Here is a 23,730-nt window from a genome sequence, read left to right on the forward strand (position 1 = left end):
AATTGTAATTATGTATTATCAAGTATAAATCAAACGTTATAATGGACTAAATATTTAATTTACGGTTTTCGGAAGATATGCCGATGTAAAAACAGAATGACGTCACACACCTTCTTTTTTTTTTTTCAGCGCACTATATCAAATCAAGTACGAAGCTCAATCCAGATTGTGTGCCAGTTTTGTTTTGAATCTGCGAAGTTGCAGTCTGCGAAGCTTTTCTTTTCCTCAGATAAATTAAATTGTCCATGTGACTGCATTATGTAAAGTAATGTAATAAGGTCCAATTATTTAATGTGCCCAGTTATAAGCGCGGCGCAATATGAGCGTAAGTCACGAGTTTCTGATGCTTGAAAGCTCTTCTCTTTTGCGGTGCGCTTCTGCTACAGGTCCTCGTTTGTCGTTCTGTAACCTTTCATTTCTCAGTGGGTCAAGCCTGACGATGGCTTCTGCTTGGAGCCGCCAAAGAATCAAAGCGCCCATAAGCGAATGACAAGAAAGCGACCAGCCCCAAAAGATGATTGTTCTGCGGCGTGTGATCTTGCATCATCGGGGCACGATCCAGTGAACTCGCTTGCCCGTGCCAGTGGAACGTGGGTGGAAAAATTTGCGCCAAAGAGTCGTGTAAGCTCGCTTAAAACGTTCATTTGTTGTTCTATTATGTTATTCCGCCTATTTTGTTCTTATGGGCCCGCGGTCTCGCACAATAAGCAATAATTGTGTGGCTGTTTTGCTCAGAATACGAACAGGAAAAAAAGGGTAGCGTTATTGGCAGCAGGAGAATGAGTACAAATATCAATGCTGTATTCCCATTGAATGGGTTGCAGACCCAAAGCGCTGCTAGTGAAGAACACTCTCAGCTGGAGCAATGACTGGGATGTAAAACAGTCGCCTTTCATTGGCAGAATTCCCTCAGATATGTTGTGTTTAATTGTTGCCTGAAATGACTTATGAAGTGTCTTATGGGCTCTACATGTTAAGCCTTCATTCGAAAAGCATAATAACGTGATTGACATGAGGTTTAACACTGAAAGTTCACAGTAATGGCGCACTTACCATGCTTTGGTTGTCTTGTCTTCTCTTGTACGCACCTCTTTATTTGAACCAGCCAGACTCGTGCAAATGTGATTCTCAAGAACGTACTGAAATATGTTGTGTTCGTTGCCTGGAGTGATAAATGTATTCTGGTGTCTGCTCATAAAGCATTTGTACAAAACAACAAAAAAGACAGAGTAATTGAGGTAACTGCCATAGACTTAATGCTGAACATTTACCGCACAGGTATGTTTGTCATGCCTTGTCTTGTTGTGTACCTATTTCTTTATTTCAGCAAGCTAGGCTCGTGCAAATGTGATTCTCAAGAGAGTTATCTCTTGTTTAAGCTCTTGCTGCCTGTCCGCAACCTCTTGTTTGCAGAATGACTTAGCTGTCCATCGGGATAAAGTGGAACAAGTCTGTCAATGCATCAAGGAAAAACTCAAAACCTCTTTCATGGTAAAGTATGAAATAGGCTTCATTTGTTTTTGATCCACTACACCTTGATGTTTCAGGTGCATTACACAACAAGAGAGGAGACATTCTCACATCGCCATTTAGTGGGAATCTAAAGAAAGTCTCACACTTCTTAGAGAAACTATAATAATAAATATGGGGTTTTACGTGCCGAAACCAGTTTCTGATTTTGAGGCACACTGTAGTGGAGGACTCCAGAAATTTTGACCACCTGGGGTTCTTTAATGTGAACCTAAATCTAAGCACACGGGTGTTTTCGCATTTCGCCCCCATCAAAATGTGGCTGCTGTGGCCGGGATTTGATCTTAGAGAAACTAATAAGTATCAGATTATAAATGAAATATTACCCTTGTGGAAGCTAATATGCAGATTACACAGCTGCTTACATTTCGAAATGCTGTACGGATAGCATGAACAGTATATAAAGAGCACATTATATAAAGACTGTACATTAAGTACAACACTGGGCTCAATGTGTAAGTATTGCCTCAGTTCGTATGATGGCTCTGTGCTGTGCATGAACTGTTTGAAGTCGTGTATGGATTAATCCATGCAAAGTGAACATATTTATCTTTTATTTTATTTCCTTGCTCATTTTCACCAACAATTTCAAAAACATGTCACAGGAAAAGCCAGGGTGGTGACTCCCTCATGAGCAAATGTTAGTGTGGTGCACATTGAAGGTACACTAGGATTCTTGAGGTGACCTATACAATGTGACACCTATATTGGCAGGCTGAGCAAGTGATCTTTAAAAATTTGATTAATGTATATTTTCTGGAAGAAGCATAATAAGAGGTACTTTTTCTGCAAAATGAGATTGGGTAAGCGGAAGTGTCAAATAAACTAGTGATATAAGCTGCTTTCCCTGATTTCAGAATGCTGGTGCCATTATTCTTCTTTGTGGACCAGCTGGCTCGGGAAAAACAGCAACACTACGATGCCTTGCAGCTGAAGAAGGCTTCACTATCTGCGAATGGATCAACCCAGTTTCCCTGACTGCTAAAACTGGTATGCTGAAAGGCGTATGAACATACGCGGTCTGGGGACTGTTTTGCGGAGTTTGGCAGACAGTCATCATGTTGTAATGAAATCGCAGTAATTATACCATTATGCAAGAGACACACTACATATAACTTGTCATATTGTGTTCTTGCATTTTATTAGTCTTCCTAAAGGAACTCTGAAGAGAAAAATAATTCGACCTGTATTATTACTATTCTGCAATAACAAAAAAGCCACTCTTACCATAAAAATAGGCTTGCTAAGTCAGAAAATATATAAAAAATGAAAGTCAGGTGGCGACACTACCTTGAATTTCCTGCAACAGCTCGCCTTGATGTCATGAATTTTGATAGTGTCTGCTTCGATAACGGTAAATCTTTATCAATAAATATAGGCTGCATTGTATTGTAAAAGTGCAGAAGGCTGAAAAGTGTGAAAAACTTTTACTGAGCAACAGCACTTAAATTATAAAAATATAGTTTGATGTCTATGATGTCACTTGTGTACTAGTGCTGGGGTTTCAGTGCAAAATTCAAAAAAATAATATTTCAACCTACCTTTTGTTCTTTTACTAATATTCAACTTATTACCATGAAATCAATCAAAATATAGTCTTGAAAGAATACTTTATCTGTTTAAACTAACTTAATGCTTCTCTTTAGTGTTTCTTCGGTAAAATACTTCCATCACAAATTTGGTGAACAAATTCTTCATTTGGTTGGCGACCATTTGAACAGGTACTTAAAAGTAGAACCCTATTTAAGTTCTGCTTAAGTTGAGGACGACGCAACGAGCTATGGAAAGAAGAATGATAGGTGTGATGTTAAGGGATAAGAAATGAGCAGATTGAGTGAGGAATTTAATGACATCTTAGTTGAAATCAAGAAAAAGAAATGGGGGCATGGGCAGGACATGTAATGAGGAGGGAAGATAACCGATGGTCATTAAGGGTTACGGACTGGATTCCAAGGGGTGGGAAGCGTAGCAGGGGGCGGCAGGAGGTTAGGTGGGCAGATGAGATTAAGAAGTTTGGAGGGACGACATGGCCACAATTAGTACATGACTGGGGTAGTTGGAGAAGTATGGGAGAGGCCTTTGCCCTGCAGTGGGCGTAACCAGGCTGATGATGATAATGATTAACAGGTACTTTTATTCCTTTTTTCTGTGAGCTGTCATGAAAAATGCAGTAAACTGCTTTCACTGCAACCGTTTCAAAAACAGAGAGAGCGATGCAGATGTGAAAATGACTGTCATAGATGTGTTCCATAGAAATGCAGGGTGTGCATACTATTGGGACTGGGGGTCCGAAGATGTGGAACGTACTTTGCTCGTGGAGGAGCAAGGTAACGTGGAGCTGGGCTCGATATTCAGGACGTTTTACACACAAGCTTATATTACGTAATTATGAAAAAATTCAAAGTAGTACAGAAAAAGTTTCTGAAAAAATTGCAGCAGCCGATCACTCCCGCCGTTCGTCACTTTTTTATCCCCTGCATAGTCATTGTTCAGTCGCCTCCTCCAATCCAGCACCAGGAGACCGATGACCTCAGGTCCCACCATTCCGAAGGTCTGTAACCGTTTCCCTCTGGAGGGAGCTTTGTCGGAAACACACGCACATCACTGGGAACATACAGGGTATGGGGGGGGTGGTAGAATACTGACCCCGTCTCCAGTGTGGACGTGCCAATTTGGGTGGCTGACAGGTGAAGGTCTGTATCCTTGCTAATTGCCCAAACCTATACTGAGCTACACCGTGACATCAAAGTACTCCAGTGGTGGCCATACAACATCCCTTTTGAGAACAACCTTGACGAGGCCGTCGGCCTGTTTCCCAAAATTGCGTTTTATGTGACTGGAGGTTGTTACAGGATGAATGGCCGATCACAGTACATTCTTGTTTGGTATAATAAGCTACTAGCACGAGACTTGAAATAAAAAGCGTTTATGGCTTATTATATGACAAAAACAATTTACAGTCAGGGAAAACCTATGAATTCACTGCAAGTGCCGTACACATAACTGCACAGCATTTACTCGCTGTGCCTCTGTGGTCCAAGACATATGTAGTTCCAGAGGAACTAATAGTGAAAGAAGTTCATCTTCCTTGTGGTATTGTGAGCAGCCCATGTTTTTCGCTGGTATGTCTGTACAATTTTTTTTTTAGTTTATCTGGACACCAGTGAATTTAACAATGCATTCTGACGTCACGAACAGTTGTCAGCTTCAATATTGTTTTTACCCCTTGATGCCATTTCAATTCTGCTCCACAGATCTACAATGCCAGAAGCACAGCCACGTGTTTCAGCACTGTGTGATGTTGAATAACCTTCTTGTTGAGCTTATTAACATCTTCATTCAGTCTGCTTATGGGCATATTGAAAATTATTTTGAAACTTGCTTCTGTAAGCTGGAATTGTTACATTTACAGAATTTGTGCTTGCACATCTCGGCTGCCTTACTATAAGATGTATAGCTAGGCCATTATGTGGACTAATACATGGTTAATTGCCACTTTAGTGCAAAGTGTATGCATATTACTACAGAGCATTAGTACAACATTTCAGAAGCTCAAGGTGTATTCAGCAACATTGCTAGTCTATACACAAACTTGTGTGGTATAGTAGTGAAATTTATTGAGTAATTTTTTTCATTAAGGTATGTGCCAAGGGTTCATGCTACCAATGTTTCATTTGTTTAGAATTTAATCCAAACTGGGACTTCGGAAGAAGCACTGGACAGGTTGAGCAGTTTGAAGACTTCCTTTTTCAGTCAAGTCGCTATCCTTCACTTCTCACTGGAGACTCTGCAAAGAGAGTTGTGCTTGTAGAGGTACGAGTTTCATAACTACATAGCCTGCATGTAAATATCTTCATAGTAAATTGAATGATCAGATTTGCCTCTTTTGCATATTCTCTGCCTGACCAAACTACTCACGGTGTTCCAGATTCTTAGTTTCCCAATTTAGCTTAACTTAGTATACTTCTTTAGTGTCTCTGTAAAATTCAGTGTGCACTGTTTACCCCTAAATCATGTGTGATGCACTTGTAACCTACTTATAGCTTGCCACAATCAATTGTAGGCATCTGACCAATGTTAACTGTGAGCTGCGTTGTACAGACTCCCTTCTTATTTCAGGACCTTCCCAACATTTTTATCAGGGACGTGGAAAGTTTGCACCGTGTACTAAGGTAAGTGCAAGATAATGGAATTAAGAAGCTCCAACATGTAGATACTAATTATCTCATGACATTGTTTTGGTCCTTGTTTAACTTGTTTATATGTGGCTTGCCACTTCTTTTAAAGGATGTGCCGTGCAGTTGCTGTTGCACCTCTTGTATTTATTATAAGCGAGTCGTCTGACAAACTTGAACATCGTCTGTTCCCTGAGGCTCTTATGAAGGAACTAGATGTCGCCAAAATTATGTAAGCCCACTTTCTTTCTTAACTTTCGAACACTAATTGCGAAATAGAGAGGAAAAAAACTCACATTCTTCTGCTTGATTTTATGCCTTTCAGGTTCAATTCTATTGCGCCTACCTTTGTCACAAAAGCACTTTGTACACTGCTTGATACAGCTGTGGTAAGTAAACCGTACTGCAGAGCAGTGAAATGCCTTCCTAGGTGACTAGAAAAAGCTTTAGCTTGATGTACAGCACAGTTCAGTATTAAAAGGAACACCCGCTCCTACCGATTATAGCTGAATTTAGGTTTGAAGGCACACGCTATCCTTTAATGTATAAATGCCATACTAAAGTGTGCTGTCAGCCAGCTTTTCTGTAGTAAAGAAGTGCTTCAATTGTATTTAATTTATTGCCAGGTAGGCATACCCTTGAATGGTTGACCAGACTGTGCGCATACTGTCTTGTAACATAATGTGGCAGCATTAGTGGTGTCGTTTGCAGTGAATTGTCTAATGGAACCTCAAGGGACCAGGGAAATTGGTTCCATTTATCTGGAGTTCCATTTACTGAGAGAAAAGGCTGAAGTGATGTTTGCAACCAAATTATGTGCACCTCCTTTCTTAGTGTGCAACTTCGAGCTAATTGTATTGATGTGAAAATTTCGACAACGACATAATCTAATGTGACTGTCTTTTCCTCATTTTCACTGAGAAGCCATGGAATACAGTAATGTTTCTGGCATAATTTTTTTGAATAAAACCAATGTGGAGCCTTTGCCTTGACATTGGTCATATGATACCAGTTGTATGGGGGTTTAGGGCTGACATTCTTTGGTGAATGACAAGGAACTTGCTATTGAGAAGCACCTATGCTCAAGCATTCAGATGGTGTATAAAGCCACTGTGTGGCATTCGTGAGCTTGGCATAACTTGTAGTTATCAATGACAATGTTACATGAGATGAAAACTATGTCAGTCTTCTGTCTTTTAAGTGCCCCAATGCGTGGGATTTTTCACATTTTAACACTGGTTTTGCTGCAATGCTGCAACATTGTAAACCTAACTACTGAAAAGTTTTAAATTGAGAAATAATGCAGTTACTAAATCAAGATTCTGCTTCCACAATGAACAGGACCTTAATGTAATCATTTAAGATGAGAGCACTTATTTGCCAAACTTGGAAGCCTGAATATTCTGGAACGCACCATGGTGGCATAGTGGCTTTGGCGTTGCACTGCTAAGCCCGAGGACATGGGATCGAATCCCAGCCACTGTGGCCGCATATTGTTAGGGGCGAAATGCAAAAAGCAGGTGTGCTGTGCAATGGGTGCATGTCAAAGAACGCCGGATGGCCAAATTGATCCGGTGTCCCACACTACGGCTTTCCTCATAATCATATTGTGGGTTTGGCATGTCAAAGCCAAGAATTAAAATCTTTTAAATGAATATCTTGTAAGCACACACCAAGGTGTCTACCATCCGGGAAAACCAGGAATTCTCAGGGATTTGGAATAGTCTGGAAATACTTAGGGAACTTGTGCTTCTATCAGGGAGAATTATCTGCAATTTTATTGAAAGGGAATGAAAGTTGCAGTAATGCTGGCTCAACTACCAGAGAGGAATCTTAATGAATCGTCTTTGATGGCATGTCGTTGACTGGAGGAGTTGCCAATGTACAGGCTCGTCCACTCTTAGGGTGAACACGGCTCACCGTGGCCGCGCTCCGCGGGGCGCCAGTGCGTCCGGCGCGGTGGCGCATCGATGCTGAGCGGCGCAGGCGCACACGGACCCAGGGGAGGTGCTTCGCGTCGTCTGCTACAGCGCTGGAGCGCGCCGCATCTTGCTTTGCTGTAAACTTCGCTAGACCCAGGTGACTGAGTGACCGAGGCGACATTGCGGGAAGGCGTACTTCACTAACTGGAGCATTTTCCAGCTGGTTCCGTCTACAGCTTGTGAACAGCCTGCTTAATCAATATACATAAACAGAAGCAAGCTTCTCACCACATAAGTCACTTAGCATGTTTTTCATATGTGATAAGGATAAAAATAGTCATTTTTTCGCGCTCTTTATTAGGCTGGGGCCCTCTTATTTTACTCTCACAGCACTTGGTGTAGTGCATACCGAGAAACCGCTCTTGGTTGGAGCCATCATGCGATGAGCCTAGCGCGCCGTTTCGCGCATGTCTTGATGCTAGAACGAATGTGCTTAGTTGACTTAAGAAAATGACCGAAACCCGCTATAAATATCGCAGAAAGTCATAGAGCGACTGTTCAATCACGCATCATCATGTTTGCCATGGATTTTACCATTAAGGAGGGCAATACTATTACTTCGACAACAACAACTAAGAAGTGAAATCCGCTGCTTCGCACTCTCTTATTGACGCGTTAATGTCGCTGGTAGGAGAGCATGGAGCGCTTTACGCGATGTAGGAAAGTGCTCTCCCCGGCATAGCAACTGATTTGGCGGCGATTTTACTCACCCTTTTCATCTTTCTGCATCCTTTAAAAAAAGACTAAATTCATTTTTACTGTCACAGCATGTGTAAAATCACCGAAGCGGTGCCGGTCCTCTGACGGCTACCTGATGCGAGATGTCGCATCAGGTAGCCGTTTGAGGAATCGTCGGTCAATTATTTGATTACATTGATTAGGTGAACTAAAACATATGGCGCCGACGTTTTTCTTTTCTCCTTGAAATCAGTGCACGCCGCATGCGAATGCTGTTTCCGTCCGTTTCGAATAGGTAATTAAAGTGGAAAATCTATAATCTACATGTCTGTTTTCTAGTTTAAATTACGTCTTGCCGGGTAATTAAGTCGTTATTCGCTTCTATTTCATTTCAGTAATTCCTCAGAATGGGCCATATGCATATTCTCACTAGCATATAATAATTTGCTAATTGTACGGTATACGTCCCGAAGCGACACATGGAGTTACGCAATAGAGGTGGGCATCGGAAAAATTTGGAGATTAGGAGGAATTTTATTTGGGGGGGGGTAGGCGGGGGTGGGCTGGGCTGAGTGGGTAAAACCCAAATATGAATACGGCACAGGAACCCTTGCCGCGGACAAGCGATGCTGTTGCCGTCGTGGGCAAGTGGCTGGTCCGTGTGTTGGACGAAGGCGGCCACGACATTTAAACCGACGGTCATGAGGCCGGCATGGTGTCGTCTGCCCACAGCATGCCGGTGGTCAGCAAACGGACTCGCCGTTTGTAAACGCTAAGCCCGGCCCAAGCCAGATTGCTGTGCTAAGGCCAGTCTACTCTTTAACTGACCATGGGCGTCAGCCCTATCAACCGCTGAGCCCCCCCCCCCCTTTTATTTTGCGTAGGTCATGCTACCCCATCCTAGCTTAATATGATGATGCGGTGCAGCCAACGACTACTCAACTGGGTGACTGGCCACTCAGGAGTTACAGATTCTGGGATGACTCGCCAAATCGAAAGACACCAGAGGTGTTTCCATTAAACGCATTTCCGTCGACTTGCATGATGAATTGCATTTTGTTCGGTTGCTGGTTGCCATGGCACTTCGGCGATAAAAACGCTGTAAAAGTGCATGATAATTTCATTTCCCCGGTGCGCTTTGGAAACTAGCCATGTCGCGGGTACTGGAAAGAGAACGACGATGCATTGTAGATCTGTGCCTACAAAACTATTCTAAACGCGTTATATCGGAGATGACAAAAAGGCCACTGAAAACTGTAAATAGAATGGTCCAGGTTTACAAGAAGGATGGAAGAAGAAAAGCCCGGCAAAGAGTGACCATTGTTGCGGCGGCTGCTGCAAACCTGACCTCCACCGTTCGAGAAATTAAGTACAGCCTCAGGCTGGGTGACGTCCCTGACACGACTATCAAGCGTCGCCTCTAGGCCCCAGCCTAATTAGGAACGCGAAAAAAAAATGACCGTATTTTTACCCTCATCACTTACAAAAAACATGCTAAGTGATTTAGGGGGTGAGATGCTTGCTTCTGTTTATGTATATTGATTAAGCAGGCTGTTCACAAGCTGTAGACGGAACCAGCTGGAAAATGCTTCAGTTAGTGAAGTACGCCTTCCCGCAATGTCGCCTCGGTCACTCAGTCACCTGGGTCTAGCGAAGTTTACAGCAAAGCAAGATGCGGCGCACTCCAGCGCTGTAGCAGACGACGCGAAGCACCTCCCCTGGGTCCGTGTGCGCCTGCGCCGCTCAGCTTCGATGCGCCGCCGCGCCGGACGCACTGGCGCCCCGCGGAGCGCGGCCACGGTGAGCCGTGTTCACCCTAAGAGTGGACGAGCCTGTACAGTCAATGACCAACTTTCCAAACGCCCGATAATTCGGACGGCTTCGTGGCAGCACTATGTACCCATAAAGTCAATGTATAAGAACGTCTTTTTTGCCGTGACCACAGGTCCGAAACGGCATTAATCAAAGACACCCCCACCGCCGTTTTGATTACATCGCTGCCAGATACGCTAGCAGTAGCAGACAACACCGCGGCAACTCTAGGCCTAGCTGCTTCGATGTTTTCTTGCCGTTCAGTGCAGTATTTTTCATTGAAATGATTCACCACTGTCAGCAGCGACACCGACTCTGCCTTTGCGCTCCTTACAATTGGCTTCGACGCTCAGCAAGCATGGCGCATTGCATAATGCCGCTTTTCGAAGCTCAGCTTTGCCTCATTACAGAAAAGTTACACAGTGAAGCATATGCAGAATTATTGCAGTGAAGCATAACAAGCGTGAGAAGGGTCAAGCCGATATGCCTAATAAGTGTACTGGAAGACCTTCAGAGCTTTTTCGAATGTGCCTGTGATGATTTGAGCCCTTAAGAGCAGTAAAAAACATGCATTCATTTTTTACAGCGAAGCTGTTAAGGTCTAGTTCCACAGGGTCGTGTCCGTGTGCAGACACAAAATCTTGAAGATATTGCAGTGCTGGGCCAACCCACGGCGGAGGTGAAGTAGGCATTAAGCACTCCCCACACGTGGGGCGATTCCGAAGATAGTGCAATACCAGGCCGACCCATGGCGGAGGTGCAGTTCACCATTAAGGGGTCCACATACGCAGCTTTGCTGGTCATCCTTCCCAGAGTGGAAGGGCACCGATTTTGCGAACTGCCTGATTTTGCTGACGTTCTCGCGGCCCCTAGGGAGTCCAAGAAATCGGGTGTTGACTGTAAAACTGACCAAGAGGATGCTTTAAAGGGCCCCTCACAGGGCACATAGCAAATTTTGGTTATATGCTGGAAGTTGTTACGTGACCTCTAAGGAGCGTTCTGCTGTGAAAATTTTTCAAATCGGCTCATTAATAACCGAGAAAGAAATATTTTAGTTCCACGAACTCATGATTTCAGGAGGCGAGCTCCACTGCATAGCGAGACACTCTCTCCACTCACCCCGTCTAGCCTCCGCAAGCAAAATTCCTTCCCTGCATTCTCCTGTACAGGACCTGGAGGATCGCGCGACGCATACGTCACGGGCTGCGCCTTCATTTTTTTTTTCTTGCTTTTCTTTCAGTGCTGGGTTTTTTTTTTTTTTTTTTTTTCCTTGCTGACAGCAATACGCGTGAGCTGTTGTCACTGTCTCGTTTCATGCAGTGCACGATTTTGTGCACTGTGCAGACGGACACATGACTAGCTGTATAATTCAGTGCTACATGAATACTAAGGCAGAACAAGTGGATTGCAGAGCATGGTCATGCGCTGGAGCACGGTAGAAAATGGCATAGTTTCGGTACCTGCGCACGTGACTGCACGACCATGAGAACAACCAGATGAAGCGGAAGTACATCTCTCTTGCTTCGGTGCAAAGTAAAACGAAGAACACGCAAACATTTCGTTTGTGTGTTTTATTATTTCTCTAAGCTTCAATTTGTCAATTCAAGCAACAGGTCACATAAACAACAGGTGTTGCCTTGAATAATTCTTGAAGTCACGTGTCACCATGAGCAATGTCACACTGCAGATCTGACTATGTAGGCATAGGACGTGACTATTTCACCGTCCAGCTTGGAGCGCGGTTGTTGCGAGGGAAAGAGAAAACAGCGTTCGGATAGAAATTTCAGACCTTTCCGCGGCACATAGCAATGTTAGCACTATCACAATCGTTAGCGCGCATTGTATGCTCTGCGTTTGTCAGCTCAAAATGGCCAGACCTGGTGAGGGGCGCTTTAAATGGTCTGTGGGGGTGAACGCACGGCGGAAGGATGATGAGAACAGAAAGGACTTGCGCATTGAGCAATGAACAGGACTGGAAGCGTGTTGCCGCTTGGAGGAGCTCAAAACAGAGTGTTGGCTGATGCCGAGATGCAGGTGTCCCTCATCCAAACCAAAATAAACTCTTTAAAGCAGCGAAATGCAACACTGAGGTGTTGTGCAGGGGCTGAGAGGTTGACTTACCAGTTGTTGAGAATCTCACTTGTGACAAAGTTCGGGCCTCATACCACTGAGCTTGCTGTCAATCAGTCAGTAGATTTGCAATGGGTATTAGCAATTTTTTTGAAGATAGTCGCTGTACATTTTAGTAACCCCTCGCTTCTGTTTTTTTTTTATAATAAACGCTACTCCTTACTATTAAAACAGAATTAAATTGTTTTTTATGTTTTAACATGTTTACTAGGGAGTGACAGCATCGGGCAACATGGTGTCAGCTCGTCTTGATATAAAACAGTCCTGTGTCACTCAGGGAAAACCTCAGAAAACGCTCAGGGAAAACCTGGAAAACTTGGGGAATTTGGAAATCTCAACTTGGTCGACACCTTGACACACTTATAGCAGTGATTCTGTAAAGTGGGTTAGTTTTCAAATAATTATTGTGATTATGGCAGTCATTATCAGCTGTGTAACATTTTGAAGAGTTTGTAATTAACCCTTCGCTGTCGTGCCCCTCCCGCCACACAAATGTATTGGGTCTGGACAGTTGTCAGGAAGTGACTGACAAGTGCTCATGCTCACATTTGCTGATTATTTGCGTTGGTAGTGCCAACTTTCGGGAACATTTTTAACTAATAAGTGCACTTCGCAGTGTTTACAGATGAGGACAGCACTTTTTCAGAGGGACATGAAGGAAATAGAGATATTAGCACAATTTGTGGCACGAATTGCTCACAGGATGGCGACGTTTTCTGCATATGTTTTATGAATGAAACACACATCAGCTCACTGAATGAGAAGATATTTTTAGTGCCAAGGATAAATATATTCCTAATTGAGATGGTCAATAAATGTCGTGAGACTGCTCTATTTACAGTGATAATAAGAAAGTAGGGTGGAGGGAGACTGTATTCTACTGCAAGACCTGCAGTGCAGATCCTGACCTCCATTCAGGAGAGTGCTTTGAGCGCTACCACACAGTGCTCAAGTAGTGTTCAGAGCCTCAGGAACAAAGAAATTTGACTGATATAAATCACTTAACATGTGTTTGCATACCTGAGCACTTCTTCTGTGTGGCGTCCAAAATGCGTGAATCTGCTCCTGAGTGGAACAACCGCGAATTGGGTATATCTTCATGACTTCATGATTTTGGTCAGTTGGATCTCTGGAAGGTTTGTATCTTGACGTTAAGCATCTGGCTATGTACTTTTGTAGCGCACGGGCGCCTTTATTAAAGAAAAGCTGAGTGTGGCAGGTGAAGCCAGGTCCGGTCCACTATTTCGTTTTGAGGGAAGGGTGCCAGGGAGAAAAAAAAAAAAGAAAAAGAAACTACTTTGTGATCCTATGTGCCCGAGCACCTATTACCTCCAACATTGTTTAATTTTGATTGCCTTGACAGCAGCAGTCAGATTAAATGTCTGTTTCAATGTTGCACTTTCTCTGCCAATCTTTGCTGATGAGCCGATGCAAAAACAGTGCCTCAGTGTGGATGTCTTGCTAATATCTGTTTTTTTTTGTCACTACAGCATAATTAACAGATTGATGTTCTAATCAGTGAATGCTGAAATACATTTGCCTATTGCAGAACTGCAACTTGTTATATTCTTTTATGTATACCTCTGTACTGTATTGCAGCAATTACAAGCCATCACCCATGAACCTACTGCCGATGATATCGACAGCATTGTTGCCGCAAGCAATGGAGACATTCGTAGTGCCATTAACGCCCTTGAGTTCTTCTGTTCTCCTAGGCAGTGTGAGTGTTATTGATGCTGTCGTCTGCATTCTTAGCATATGCACCACATTCACTATCATGGGTTCTCTGAATGTTCTAGGCATTGGCCCCATAAGAAGCAAGACCGCTGCAAAGCAACAGTGGAGCATTGCTTGCAAGAAGCGACGAAAGAAGGCAGCTAAATCTGATGGGCGCAGCTGTGGCATTGGCCGAGATGCACCTCTCACCCTCTTCCATTCATTGGGGAAAATATTGCATTGCAAGCGTAAACAACCAGAGTGCTCTAAAATAGGTCTGTGCTGCTTCTGATACACATGGTCACAGTGGTTTTATGTTTCTTTGTTTAGCAGCACTTGCCTGATAAAAAGAAAGCGCTATTATCTACACTACACTGTCTTTACAATTTTGGCTCTCCCAAATTAAAACACCTAGTGAGCCTTATGTAAGTGAAGCTTCACAAACGGTGTGGCCTTAATAATTTCTTGGATAAGCTGTGGGCCATACTTAGAGCAGCTTGGGCTTGTTGGTACATAATGTAAGAGCAATAACGCAAACTTGAGACAGGGACAGAGAAGGCAAGACAACTCAAGTGCTAGTGTTAGTGCTTGTGTTGTCTTGCCTTTTCTGTCCCCATCTCAAGCTTGCACTATTGCTCCAAGACCAGCACACAATTGGAGCTAAAACAATAGATTCCCATGTGATGTCGGGCCATGTCCTGCGTACTGTTATTATTGGCTGTCACGCACCTGTCCTGCTTGCTGTCGGTTAACATTCACCTAAACATCTACACTTGGACCTTTTAGTGGCACTGAGTCATGCTTCTTTTCTTCGCTTCAGGGGACGGAACTGAAGTGTCAACTTGTGATCTCTCACTGTCATCGGTGAAGGATTCAGAGAAATGCCCCACTACTGACATCAGCCCTGAGGTATCTAAAGTAGACTTATCATAATGATCAGCTGTTAAATCATGACATGGTAAAGAAGCTTGGAAGTCGTTTTTGCCAAAAATTATACGTTTACTGCATGTGTTGGCCTCACCAACACATGCAGAAGGTGTGGCCACACCGATGCACTGTGTACCAGTCTTGTAAACAATCTCAGCGCAAGGTTCAAAGAGTTGTTGAATTAAGACTAAACATAAACCTTTGATGACTTGGAAAGTAGATAAATAATGATAATAATAATAAGAAAGTAACTGAATATTGCACCCTCAACCTTGCGAAGGCCTGCCCTTGCTTTGTCCTTTGTGCAGGAAGTGTTTGAACGGGCAGCAGTTTCCGCAGAGACATTTTCCCTCTTTCTGCACCACAACATGCCTGACTTCGCTGCTGACATTCACACTGTGGCTCAATGCTCGGAATGGTTCTGCCATGGTGACGTCTTACTCTCCGAATGGACTGTGAGTAGCAGAGCTTGTCTCGCTTAAGCCCTACAGTGTCTCACAAAGAAGTAGACAACTACAAGACAATTGGGCGTGTGATTTGCTGAAATGGTTGTGAAGCTGTTGCCTGTTATTTATCTACCATATAGCACTTTCCGGTGTCATTTGTTGCGATGACTGTGAGTAAGCATATCTGGTGGCATGGGCAAGCCTGTGTGACTATGACAATCCTCACAGTTTACACTGAAGCAAGCGTCAACACTCATCTGTTGTTTGGCATGTAACATATACAGGATATATGTTATGTGCCAAGCAACAGATCAGTGTAAACTCTGACAATTGTTAACACATGCTCACTGTTCTTTCTTTCTCATTATTACTGACAGAGTGAGAATGTGATGGAAAGGCATGCCATGTCGGTGGTGACGAGAGGAGTCATATCCAGCCTGTCACAGTCAGGTTCCAAAAGTGTTGGATGGAGGCCACTTGGGAAGCCACAGTGGTCTGCTGCCTTTAGAGATGTAAGCACCAGTGAACACATTTTCAGTTGTCTGACTTTTCAGTTTTATGGGGTAGGTAAACAATGCCCTCAAATTAAAAAAAAAAGACCAGTTAGTGGTGTCTGTTGTGTGCCTGTCTGAACAAATTGTTCAATTTAACCTCCTGCATTTTTATTAGCTTTTACTTAATCATGAACACAATTTTGACTTCCACATTTACTTGAGTGACTTTTGAATGAGGTTTGTGCTCAGATCTGCATTTACATTCATACTGCAAAGTTGAAACCTTCTCACAGATGTGCTTGCATAGTTATTCCAAAAATGCTTAATGCAGTACTGAGTGCATTTGTGAATGTGGGGAATTCAATTCTTGTATACACATCTTTTTTTTATTTCTTCGTACATTCATTAAGTTCTTATTTGCTATCATCTCCAGTGATTCCTGGTCACTTGTTCTTTTGCACATGATTTTTTATATTGAGCACTAAGTAATTGAAAACTGGAAGAAAGTGTGAACCCAGACAATTAGTGGTCTGAGCTAGCTTTTCCATTTGGTGCATGTATTTGTTGTGCTGACACATCTTTCTTCACTACCTTTTTACACATACATACTAATATATTAAATGTAAGTAAGAAGGCACATGTGCTTTGATTGATTTGTGCTTCTTTTCTTTCAGATCAAGCAGAAACTTTATGACCTTCGAGTAGCATTTAAAGGCAAGGCAACCACTTCTCTTATTTAAATGCACCCATCACGGACATGGTCTTGCAAGCAAACCTTGCTCTAGTCTTTACCTTCAAAGGGTTAAATCATGGCACTACTAGAATGTTTATCTGTTTACATCTGCAGAAGTCCATCAGGGCATACGCCAAGCTGAGCTATAGTATTTTTGTAGCTGTTGCAGATAGGCAGTTAAACCGAAGACATATCATCTAGAGATGCTATAACTGGATGGCAAATTTGTGCTACTAAAAGGATTGAATACTGTAAAGAAAAGGCACTTGCTCGTTAAGGTCACACGCTACCAAACAGAAAACAAAATGCACTGAACTCTGCAAAAATTGTTGTGAAATCTTGAACAGAGACCCATGAGTAAGCAACATCTTTCTTTCTCCCTTTTCTATTTTTTTCTTTGTCTCTTTCTTCACACAAAACAACCAAACAGGACTGCATAGCACAGGACGGGAGTTGCAGTTGGACAGGGTGCCATACCTAGCTCTGCTTCAGGAAAGTGGCCTTCAACTTTGTGAGTCTCACTCTAGTGATGTGCTTTACCTGATGTGGAACATTGGCCACACTTTGACTTGGGTTGTTTTTTACAACAATTCGGTGTTATTTTTCTCTTCTGTTAGCAAACACTAGGAGGGTGCTTGTTGAAGAAATTGGCACTCTGGCTAACAGGAACCTCTTTCAGTGAGTTAACACTAATCTGTTGTCTTCTCTTCGTGTTACAAAACTTGCACTAATGACACCATTTCTGATTCTCCCAAAATTTGTGACGACACCAGCCGAAGCAACCTTCGCGAACAGGACACCATGGATGACAGAGAAGTGGAACTTTCAGTGAACTACTCGTGTAGAAATGTGGAGGTAGTTTTGGATGACCTTGACCACTCGGATGAGGAAGTCATCATAGAAGAGTATGACGACTGATTTAGGGTATCTGCTTTTTACATGAACTAGCACAAATTTACGCTTACACTTGTGAAACAGACATGGTGTAATTTTTTCACATCAATGTAATTACATCAATGTTCTACATTTTTTTCCTTGAAGCAAGGCATGTTTAGTGCGCTTAAGGTAATTTGTATTTGTATTAGCAATTTACTGTTTGTGTATCGTTCAGAGTCTTTTATTATTGTGCAATTGTTTTCACCCTGTGTACATTTAATCTTGCAAATAGCACTGTTTGTTACTTTGATTGCTGAGCTTCTAGTAAAGCATCATTCATCAGCACGTTGATGTAGCTCTCTTGAGTGGAAAAGGTGCACAGCGAGGTAGACTTGGTGTGCTTGAACTGATGAGTTCCAGTATGAGCGAAGGAGAAATATTTGAGTAGTTCCTTTGAAATAGTACCGTTATCAGCACTGCACCATGCTCTCATAAGGAGAGCTCACCCTTAGGAGCTTTCTGCTGGAGGGCTTAGTAGGTGCAGTGCCCTCAACATAGGGCTTAAAAAACAACACAAACACACAGTTCGTGTGATGTCTGATATGCCAACAAGCCCAACATGCTTTGCTTGTTGACTGAAGCATTTAGAAAAAAAAATGACCAACTTTTCCTAAACCAGAAAAATGGGGGTAAGCGAAGCTTGTCCCGCATGCACCTGACGTTCATCACGGTTAAGTACCCACAGGTAGCGGTGCTGGATTGCTTCATCCTCCTGCTCCCTCAGCTCGGAATCATCGTCTCGTTGCTGTTGGATTGCCTGGGCTCAGGTGGCTCTAATGGCTGGATCAGCACGCCAACGGCGAGCCCTTTCACGGGCGAGTTCTCGCTACTGCTCGTCGAAGGCTGCCAGTTCTTCAGGGGGAATGCACAATGCGTGGCCGTCCCATCCATTTTCCAAGAATGAACTGAATGGAAACGAAGCTGGCGGCAGCACGTGTGAAACCCTTTCCTGCCCTTTCCCTCCCCGGTGGAAGCTAAACGGCTCTCTATGCAGCTGGATTTCTTGCTAATGACTTGCATTCCGACGCTGGCACAGCTGTCAACTCGTCAAACTGCCCTTTTCCGCAGCTGCTCTCCTCTGGGAGCAACTGGGTTTTTTTTTTGCGTGATTATACCGCCACCGAAACTTGTGAGCCAATGCAAGCCTCGCTTGAGAAAGAAAGTTTTATGCACTGACACTGCCCCAATAGGCTTCTGACATGGTGGCACTTCCTATAGTCACTCGATATTCCATGCAATGGCATGTCTATTTCAGCATTTAGGCCTAATGCAAAGATGAGGAATTAGTTGCATTAAGCTGTCCACGCATGAGAAATGCCATATGTACTCGTGTAATTAACCTCCCAATTTTGATCTTGAGAAATGACTTTTATTTTTAAGGAAAATTCCACAGTGGGCTAGTTGGTTTGACATAGTTAACAGTGTTGCATAAAGTGACAAAAGGACAGGACCTAAGTGACAAGGTGTCGTGTAGTGTTTTTGTCGCTTAAGTCCTGTCCCTTCATCGCATTGCGCAGCATTGTCAATTCTTATTTTCTTTTTTTTTATTCCATTTTTTTGTAATGTTAAGGGATAAGAAAAGAGCAGATTGGGTGAGGGAACAAACACGAGTTAATGACATCTTAGTTGAAATCAAGAAAAATAAATGTGCATGGGCGGAACATGTAATGAGAAGGGAAGATAACCGATGGTCATTAAAGGTTACGGACTGGATTCCAAGGGAAGGGAAGCATAGCAGGGGGCGGCAGAAAGTTAGGTGGGCAGATGAGATTAAGAAGTTTGCAGAGACGACATGGCCACAATTAGTACATGACCGGGGTAGTTGGAGAAGTATGGGAGAAGCCTTTGGCCTGCAGTGGGCGTAACCAGGCTGATGATGATGATGACTGTTCAATGTGTATATTTGAGTATTTGCATGCACCAACATAAAAAGTAAGGTGTTACTTGTTATCTCCATTTTGATATCAAATTCTGACTCTTACAAAAGTAATTTACCTTTATTTTTTCCCCCCTAATGAGCCCTACTTTCAAACGACGACAATCTTTTTGAAAAAAGAACAGTGGGTTGGTTATGCGAGCCATTATGCACGTGGTATCTCTGATGTCCCTGCGTTTTGAATATTTTACTTTCATGCATGTGCCATTTATTTATTTATTTATTTATTTACTTTCATTTTTTGGCCGTGTAGAGTTCATCGGTAAATGCTGCCGCACTGCATATCTGGGGTTATGATGCTGTACTTAAGCCGGTACATTTAGAAACATCATTACATTGAATAGGCAGCGGAGTTCTCATAGTTATATTTCACCTGTGCATGTCAGCAAGAGCTGAGCTTGCATCTGGTGGCAGAGCTTTCAAGCAAATTTATAAGCTCTACCAATGACACAGTGATTTTAGGCATGCAACTATAATGGCGATGACTCTGCCTGCAGGGAATTGAACCTGGACTTTTATGGCACTTCCTCTTCTTCGTTGGGTCACTTGTCTTCATACTCCGACATGCAACGCATGTTAGATCCACTAACCATTGGAACATATTAAAGGCCTTGCAAGACCTCTTAAAAAGGTGTGAAATGTATAAATGCAGTGTCTCCTCATAAATATTCATGGCGGTCACATTTCTATGGGGGTGAAATGCGAAAACACCCATGTACTTAAATTTATGTGCACGTTAAAGAAGCCCAGGTGGTCTAAATTTCGGGATTCTGCCACTACGGCGTGCCTCATAATCAGATCATGGTTTTGGAATTTAAAACCTCCATAATGCAATTCTTTTTCCTCACAAATATTTTTCTACAGAAAATGCTACATAAATTCTGATAATTGTCTACTAATGCGTAAGCATTCTTTGGTTTGGCTGCTACTTTGCTTTTGCTTACTCATTTAGCTAGCTTAATTTTATACATGTCTACCCATCGCTACCAATCATCTACTATTACTCTACTATAACGATTACATCTACTAACTTCTGTATTTTCCTTTTTTATGACCTTGACGTAGTGACAGCAATGTAACCAGTCTTTTTTTTTTTAACTACAAATCTATGTGGCTCACACAGACATCTGCCTGCCAGGCTGCGGTCCATGGTTTGAATCCATCCCGGTCAGAAGTATTAGGAAGCGGCAACATCATATAGACAAAACAAGCTAGCCGTGGATTTCCTAGAGTGCAGCTCTTAGGCGCCCGTTCCTGTGGCGAGTGTCGGTGTCGTCCATCATAACTGAGTAAACGTATTCAGCGAAAGACGAATAAACGCGAAATTACGTGGCAATCACGGTATGTTGAAGGTAAGAGCAGGCGGTCTTTTGAACGAAGTGTACGTTCCGATGCTCAGTTTGCAGGAATATTTGGATCTGGCATTCATACGATTGTCTAACAACTAGTTATCTCATTCAAAAGTCATTGCAGGGCCTCTAATCAGCAGCTGTATAACTGTGTTGCAGAAGTATGTTCGACATGACGTCGCCTGGCAGCGGCAGTGCATGTGTGTGTAAAATGTCTTGAGGTATTGTTTCGAGGACAATCTTCATGGCATGCACTTTGGTCACACTAACTGCATGGTTTCAGGCGATGTGGAATGGGACTTGCTGACACCGGTCGGCACCACATCAAAAAATCCGAGGACACCTGCGCACTTCTTACGAGTTGTGAATGCAAAAGCATAAATGTCAAATTGAACACTGCTGTGCGGTCCTTCTAGTTATGAATTCCTTGTGGGCAAGTGAGTGCATTGAGATGCTTGGCCAAAGCCTCCTAGATAGCATTAGCCCAGTGGGCGAGACAAGGCTTCTGAGCATGGGGTCGTAGGTTCGAAACTCGCTACTGCCAAGGTTTTTCCTTTCAAATTTATTGCTTTTTACATTAATTTTTTACAGGGATTACCGAGGCGAAGTTAAAACGCAGTCGAGAGCTTGCGCAGATAGGAAACGCGGACAACACAAGATTCCCAGAGCGAAGGCAATGTGGTGTTGCGGTGATGCCCTCTCCACTCACACAACACCTTGCGCCCCAGCGCGACAGTGACTGTTCCCTTTCGCCTGCTGTGCTTCGTCGAGGCGCACACATGACGTGGCGTTGTAGCCAATGGAAATTTAGGTGCCATTTCGCTGCTACAGACGCCGGCTTTTTTGCTCAATGAGCCATTTGATGCTTTCGCGTCAAAAATACGTCAGAAATGTGTGTCATGTAGTTGTCTCGTGTGTATGAGGCCTGCATCATGCATTGCCTGCAGGGTTGGCCAGACAGGCACCTGTATACACTGATTCTCCCAGTCCCACTACTCCAAGTCAACACGTGGCGTAAATCTAGACACAGACATGGCAAGGCTCAGCTTTTCGATGTGCAATGTGCATGTATTTGACCAATATTCATTTGCCCTGCACTGGAGTTACTCCGCGGATTCTTAGCCAAAATAGGTTGTTGAATGCTGCAGAAATGCAACGAAAGTTACGCTGCTAATTGCCACAGTGTGAACGCTATATCAGTGCATGACATTTGATGCATAACAATTACATTAATTCAGTAGTGGTTCTGTTACCTGCCACTTTTAATGTGACATCATTAAAAGCCTCGTGTCGCAGAAAATCCGGTGTGGGTGGAGTTGACGGTGAGCAAAAATTTCCCAATATATTTAGGTATATGTACATGCCATTCCTTGCTGTATGACATGCAGTATACATGAGCTATATATTGCCACACCATTCTATCACTAAGGCTGCTCATACCTTGTCTTACATTCTTGACAAATGTATTCCTCGTGATTTGAAAATGACAGCCCACAAACAAGTGCCACGAAACAAAACACTGGTAGCGCATGCCTTTTAGGTTAAATCTTCTCAGACTGAAATATTAAAGTGCTAAAATGTGACAGAAACCTGAAACCGATCTTTTTTGTGTGTGTGCGCGGCTGTGTACTACCTCCGGGATCGGCCCACGCAAGATGCCGCATTTCTACCAGAAAGCTCGCCTTCGTGCCTTCAATTCGCCACCAGCATTTCCTGGTAAACATTATGGTTACATAAGCTGCAGTTTCCAGGAAGCAGTCAGGGATCTTTGAATGCTATTGCGTTCCACTCTTAAAGGCAATGCTCTTAAGCATCCTCCAACTTTTCCATAAAACAATCATTGAATGCTCCTTTTAGCATGTTAATTACGGAAGGATAATATTGCTGACACTTAATTACGCCATTAAAAAGTCCATTCCCAATGGCAATGAATATTGGCTAAGGCCTTGAATAAGCAGGTAGCAACTACATTGCCTGCAAACGAAAGTGAGAAAGGTGCTTCATCGCACTCGGCCTGTCTCGTGCAGGTCCTGGTATCCCACTGAGGCTTAGTAAAGGACTCTGTGAACAGAGCAGTGCCTGCCAAGTTGTGCTGCGTGTTGAGTCCTTCTGCACTGATGGAGGGCCAGTGGCATATATGCCGGCTTCTGGTTACAGTGTGCGCTCTAAAATATTTTACACCCTTAAAGTGAATAAAGGTGCAAATCTGTCTGTAACCGCACACCCTACGTAAGGGTTTGAGTTCGCTTACTTGAACAAGAGACGAGCGTGTTTATACCAACTCTCTTTTCTCGGACAGAGGTAGCGCGCTGGATGCGGGCGCCAAGCTTGCGAGAATGTGTCCTCAAGGTTTTAACGCGACAGCATTAAAGGCCCCGTGTCACTGAAAATCCAGTCGGCGGCATTGTTCCTACGAAAAAAAAATTCCAAACCACAAACATGCAGGCCCTCCGTTAATCGTTGCTGAACTAATCTAATTTCTTGAAGTAAAATGCATCAGAAAATTCGTGAAGTCTGACTTCAACGAAGTGTACGAACATGATAGCGTCGGATTCAATTTATTCCGTAGCAATATATAAGAAGGTAATTTGAATGTACAAGAAAACGTGCCTTTGTTACACCGATACTCATACAAAAACCCTTTTTTTCTTGTTTACGGGGGGAGGGGGGGGGGGCATGAGTCATTGATGAGTCACTGCTTGTAGTCTCTGCTTTACAGAGGTATCAGCCATTGCTCTGCCCTGCACTGCCGCCGGGATCGGCTCACCATTGTTTTCTATAGGGCCCTGTGTCGCAGAATATCCGGTGAATAACGCTATCATGTTTCACTCTTAAAGGGACACTAAAGGTTACCATAAACTCAAATTAAAGTGATAAAGCAATGCT

The 23,730-nt window shown here is 43.2% G+C and overlaps 1 protein-coding gene across 5 annotated transcripts; it reads left to right on the plus strand.

Annotated features, from left to right (window-relative positions):
• The first annotated feature begins 154 nt into the window (after positions 1-154).
• Positions 155-23,065, plus strand: Rad17 (Rad17 checkpoint clamp loader component). 5 transcript variants are annotated; one of them, XM_075671608.1, is made up of 18 exons: positions 155-325; positions 424-621; positions 1,414-1,491; positions 2,388-2,520; positions 5,213-5,343; positions 5,650-5,702; positions 5,818-5,937; positions 6,031-6,094; positions 13,907-14,027; positions 14,107-14,298; positions 14,844-14,932; positions 15,259-15,405; positions 15,774-15,908; positions 16,565-16,604; positions 17,054-17,134; positions 17,241-17,301; positions 17,397-17,547; positions 22,872-23,065. In XM_075671608.1, the coding sequence occupies exons 1-17, from the start codon at positions 320-322 to the stop codon at positions 17,539-17,541; spliced, it is 1,794 nt and encodes a 597-aa protein (XP_075527723.1). In that variant the 5' UTR covers positions 155-319; the 3' UTR covers positions 17,542-17,547; positions 22,872-23,065. The 5 variants fall into 5 exon arrangements, with proteins under 5 accessions (XP_075527723.1, XP_075527724.1, XP_075527725.1 ...); XM_075671609.1 differs by lacking the exon at positions 22,872-23,065 and adding an exon at positions 21,436-22,840; XM_075671610.1 differs by lacking the exon at positions 22,872-23,065 and adding an exon at positions 19,993-20,156.
• Positions 23,066-23,730: the final 665 nt, after the last annotated feature.

Source organism: Dermacentor variabilis, chromosome 10, assembly GCF_050947875.1.
Source record: "Dermacentor variabilis isolate Ectoservices chromosome 10, ASM5094787v1, whole genome shotgun sequence".
NCBI classification, from domain to species: Eukaryota; Metazoa; Arthropoda; class Arachnida; order Ixodida; family Ixodidae; genus Dermacentor; species Dermacentor variabilis.

Coding starts and splice junctions, on each gene's coding strand:
- Rad17 (XM_075671608.1), top strand. Junction 2,521..5,212: donor TTCCCTGACTGCTAAAACTG/GTATGCTGAAAG, acceptor TCATTTGTTTAG/AATTTAATCCAAACTGGGAC. Junction 6,095..13,906: donor CACTGCTTGATACAGCTGTG/GTAAGTAAACCG, acceptor ACTGTATTGCAG/CAATTACAAGCCATCACCCA.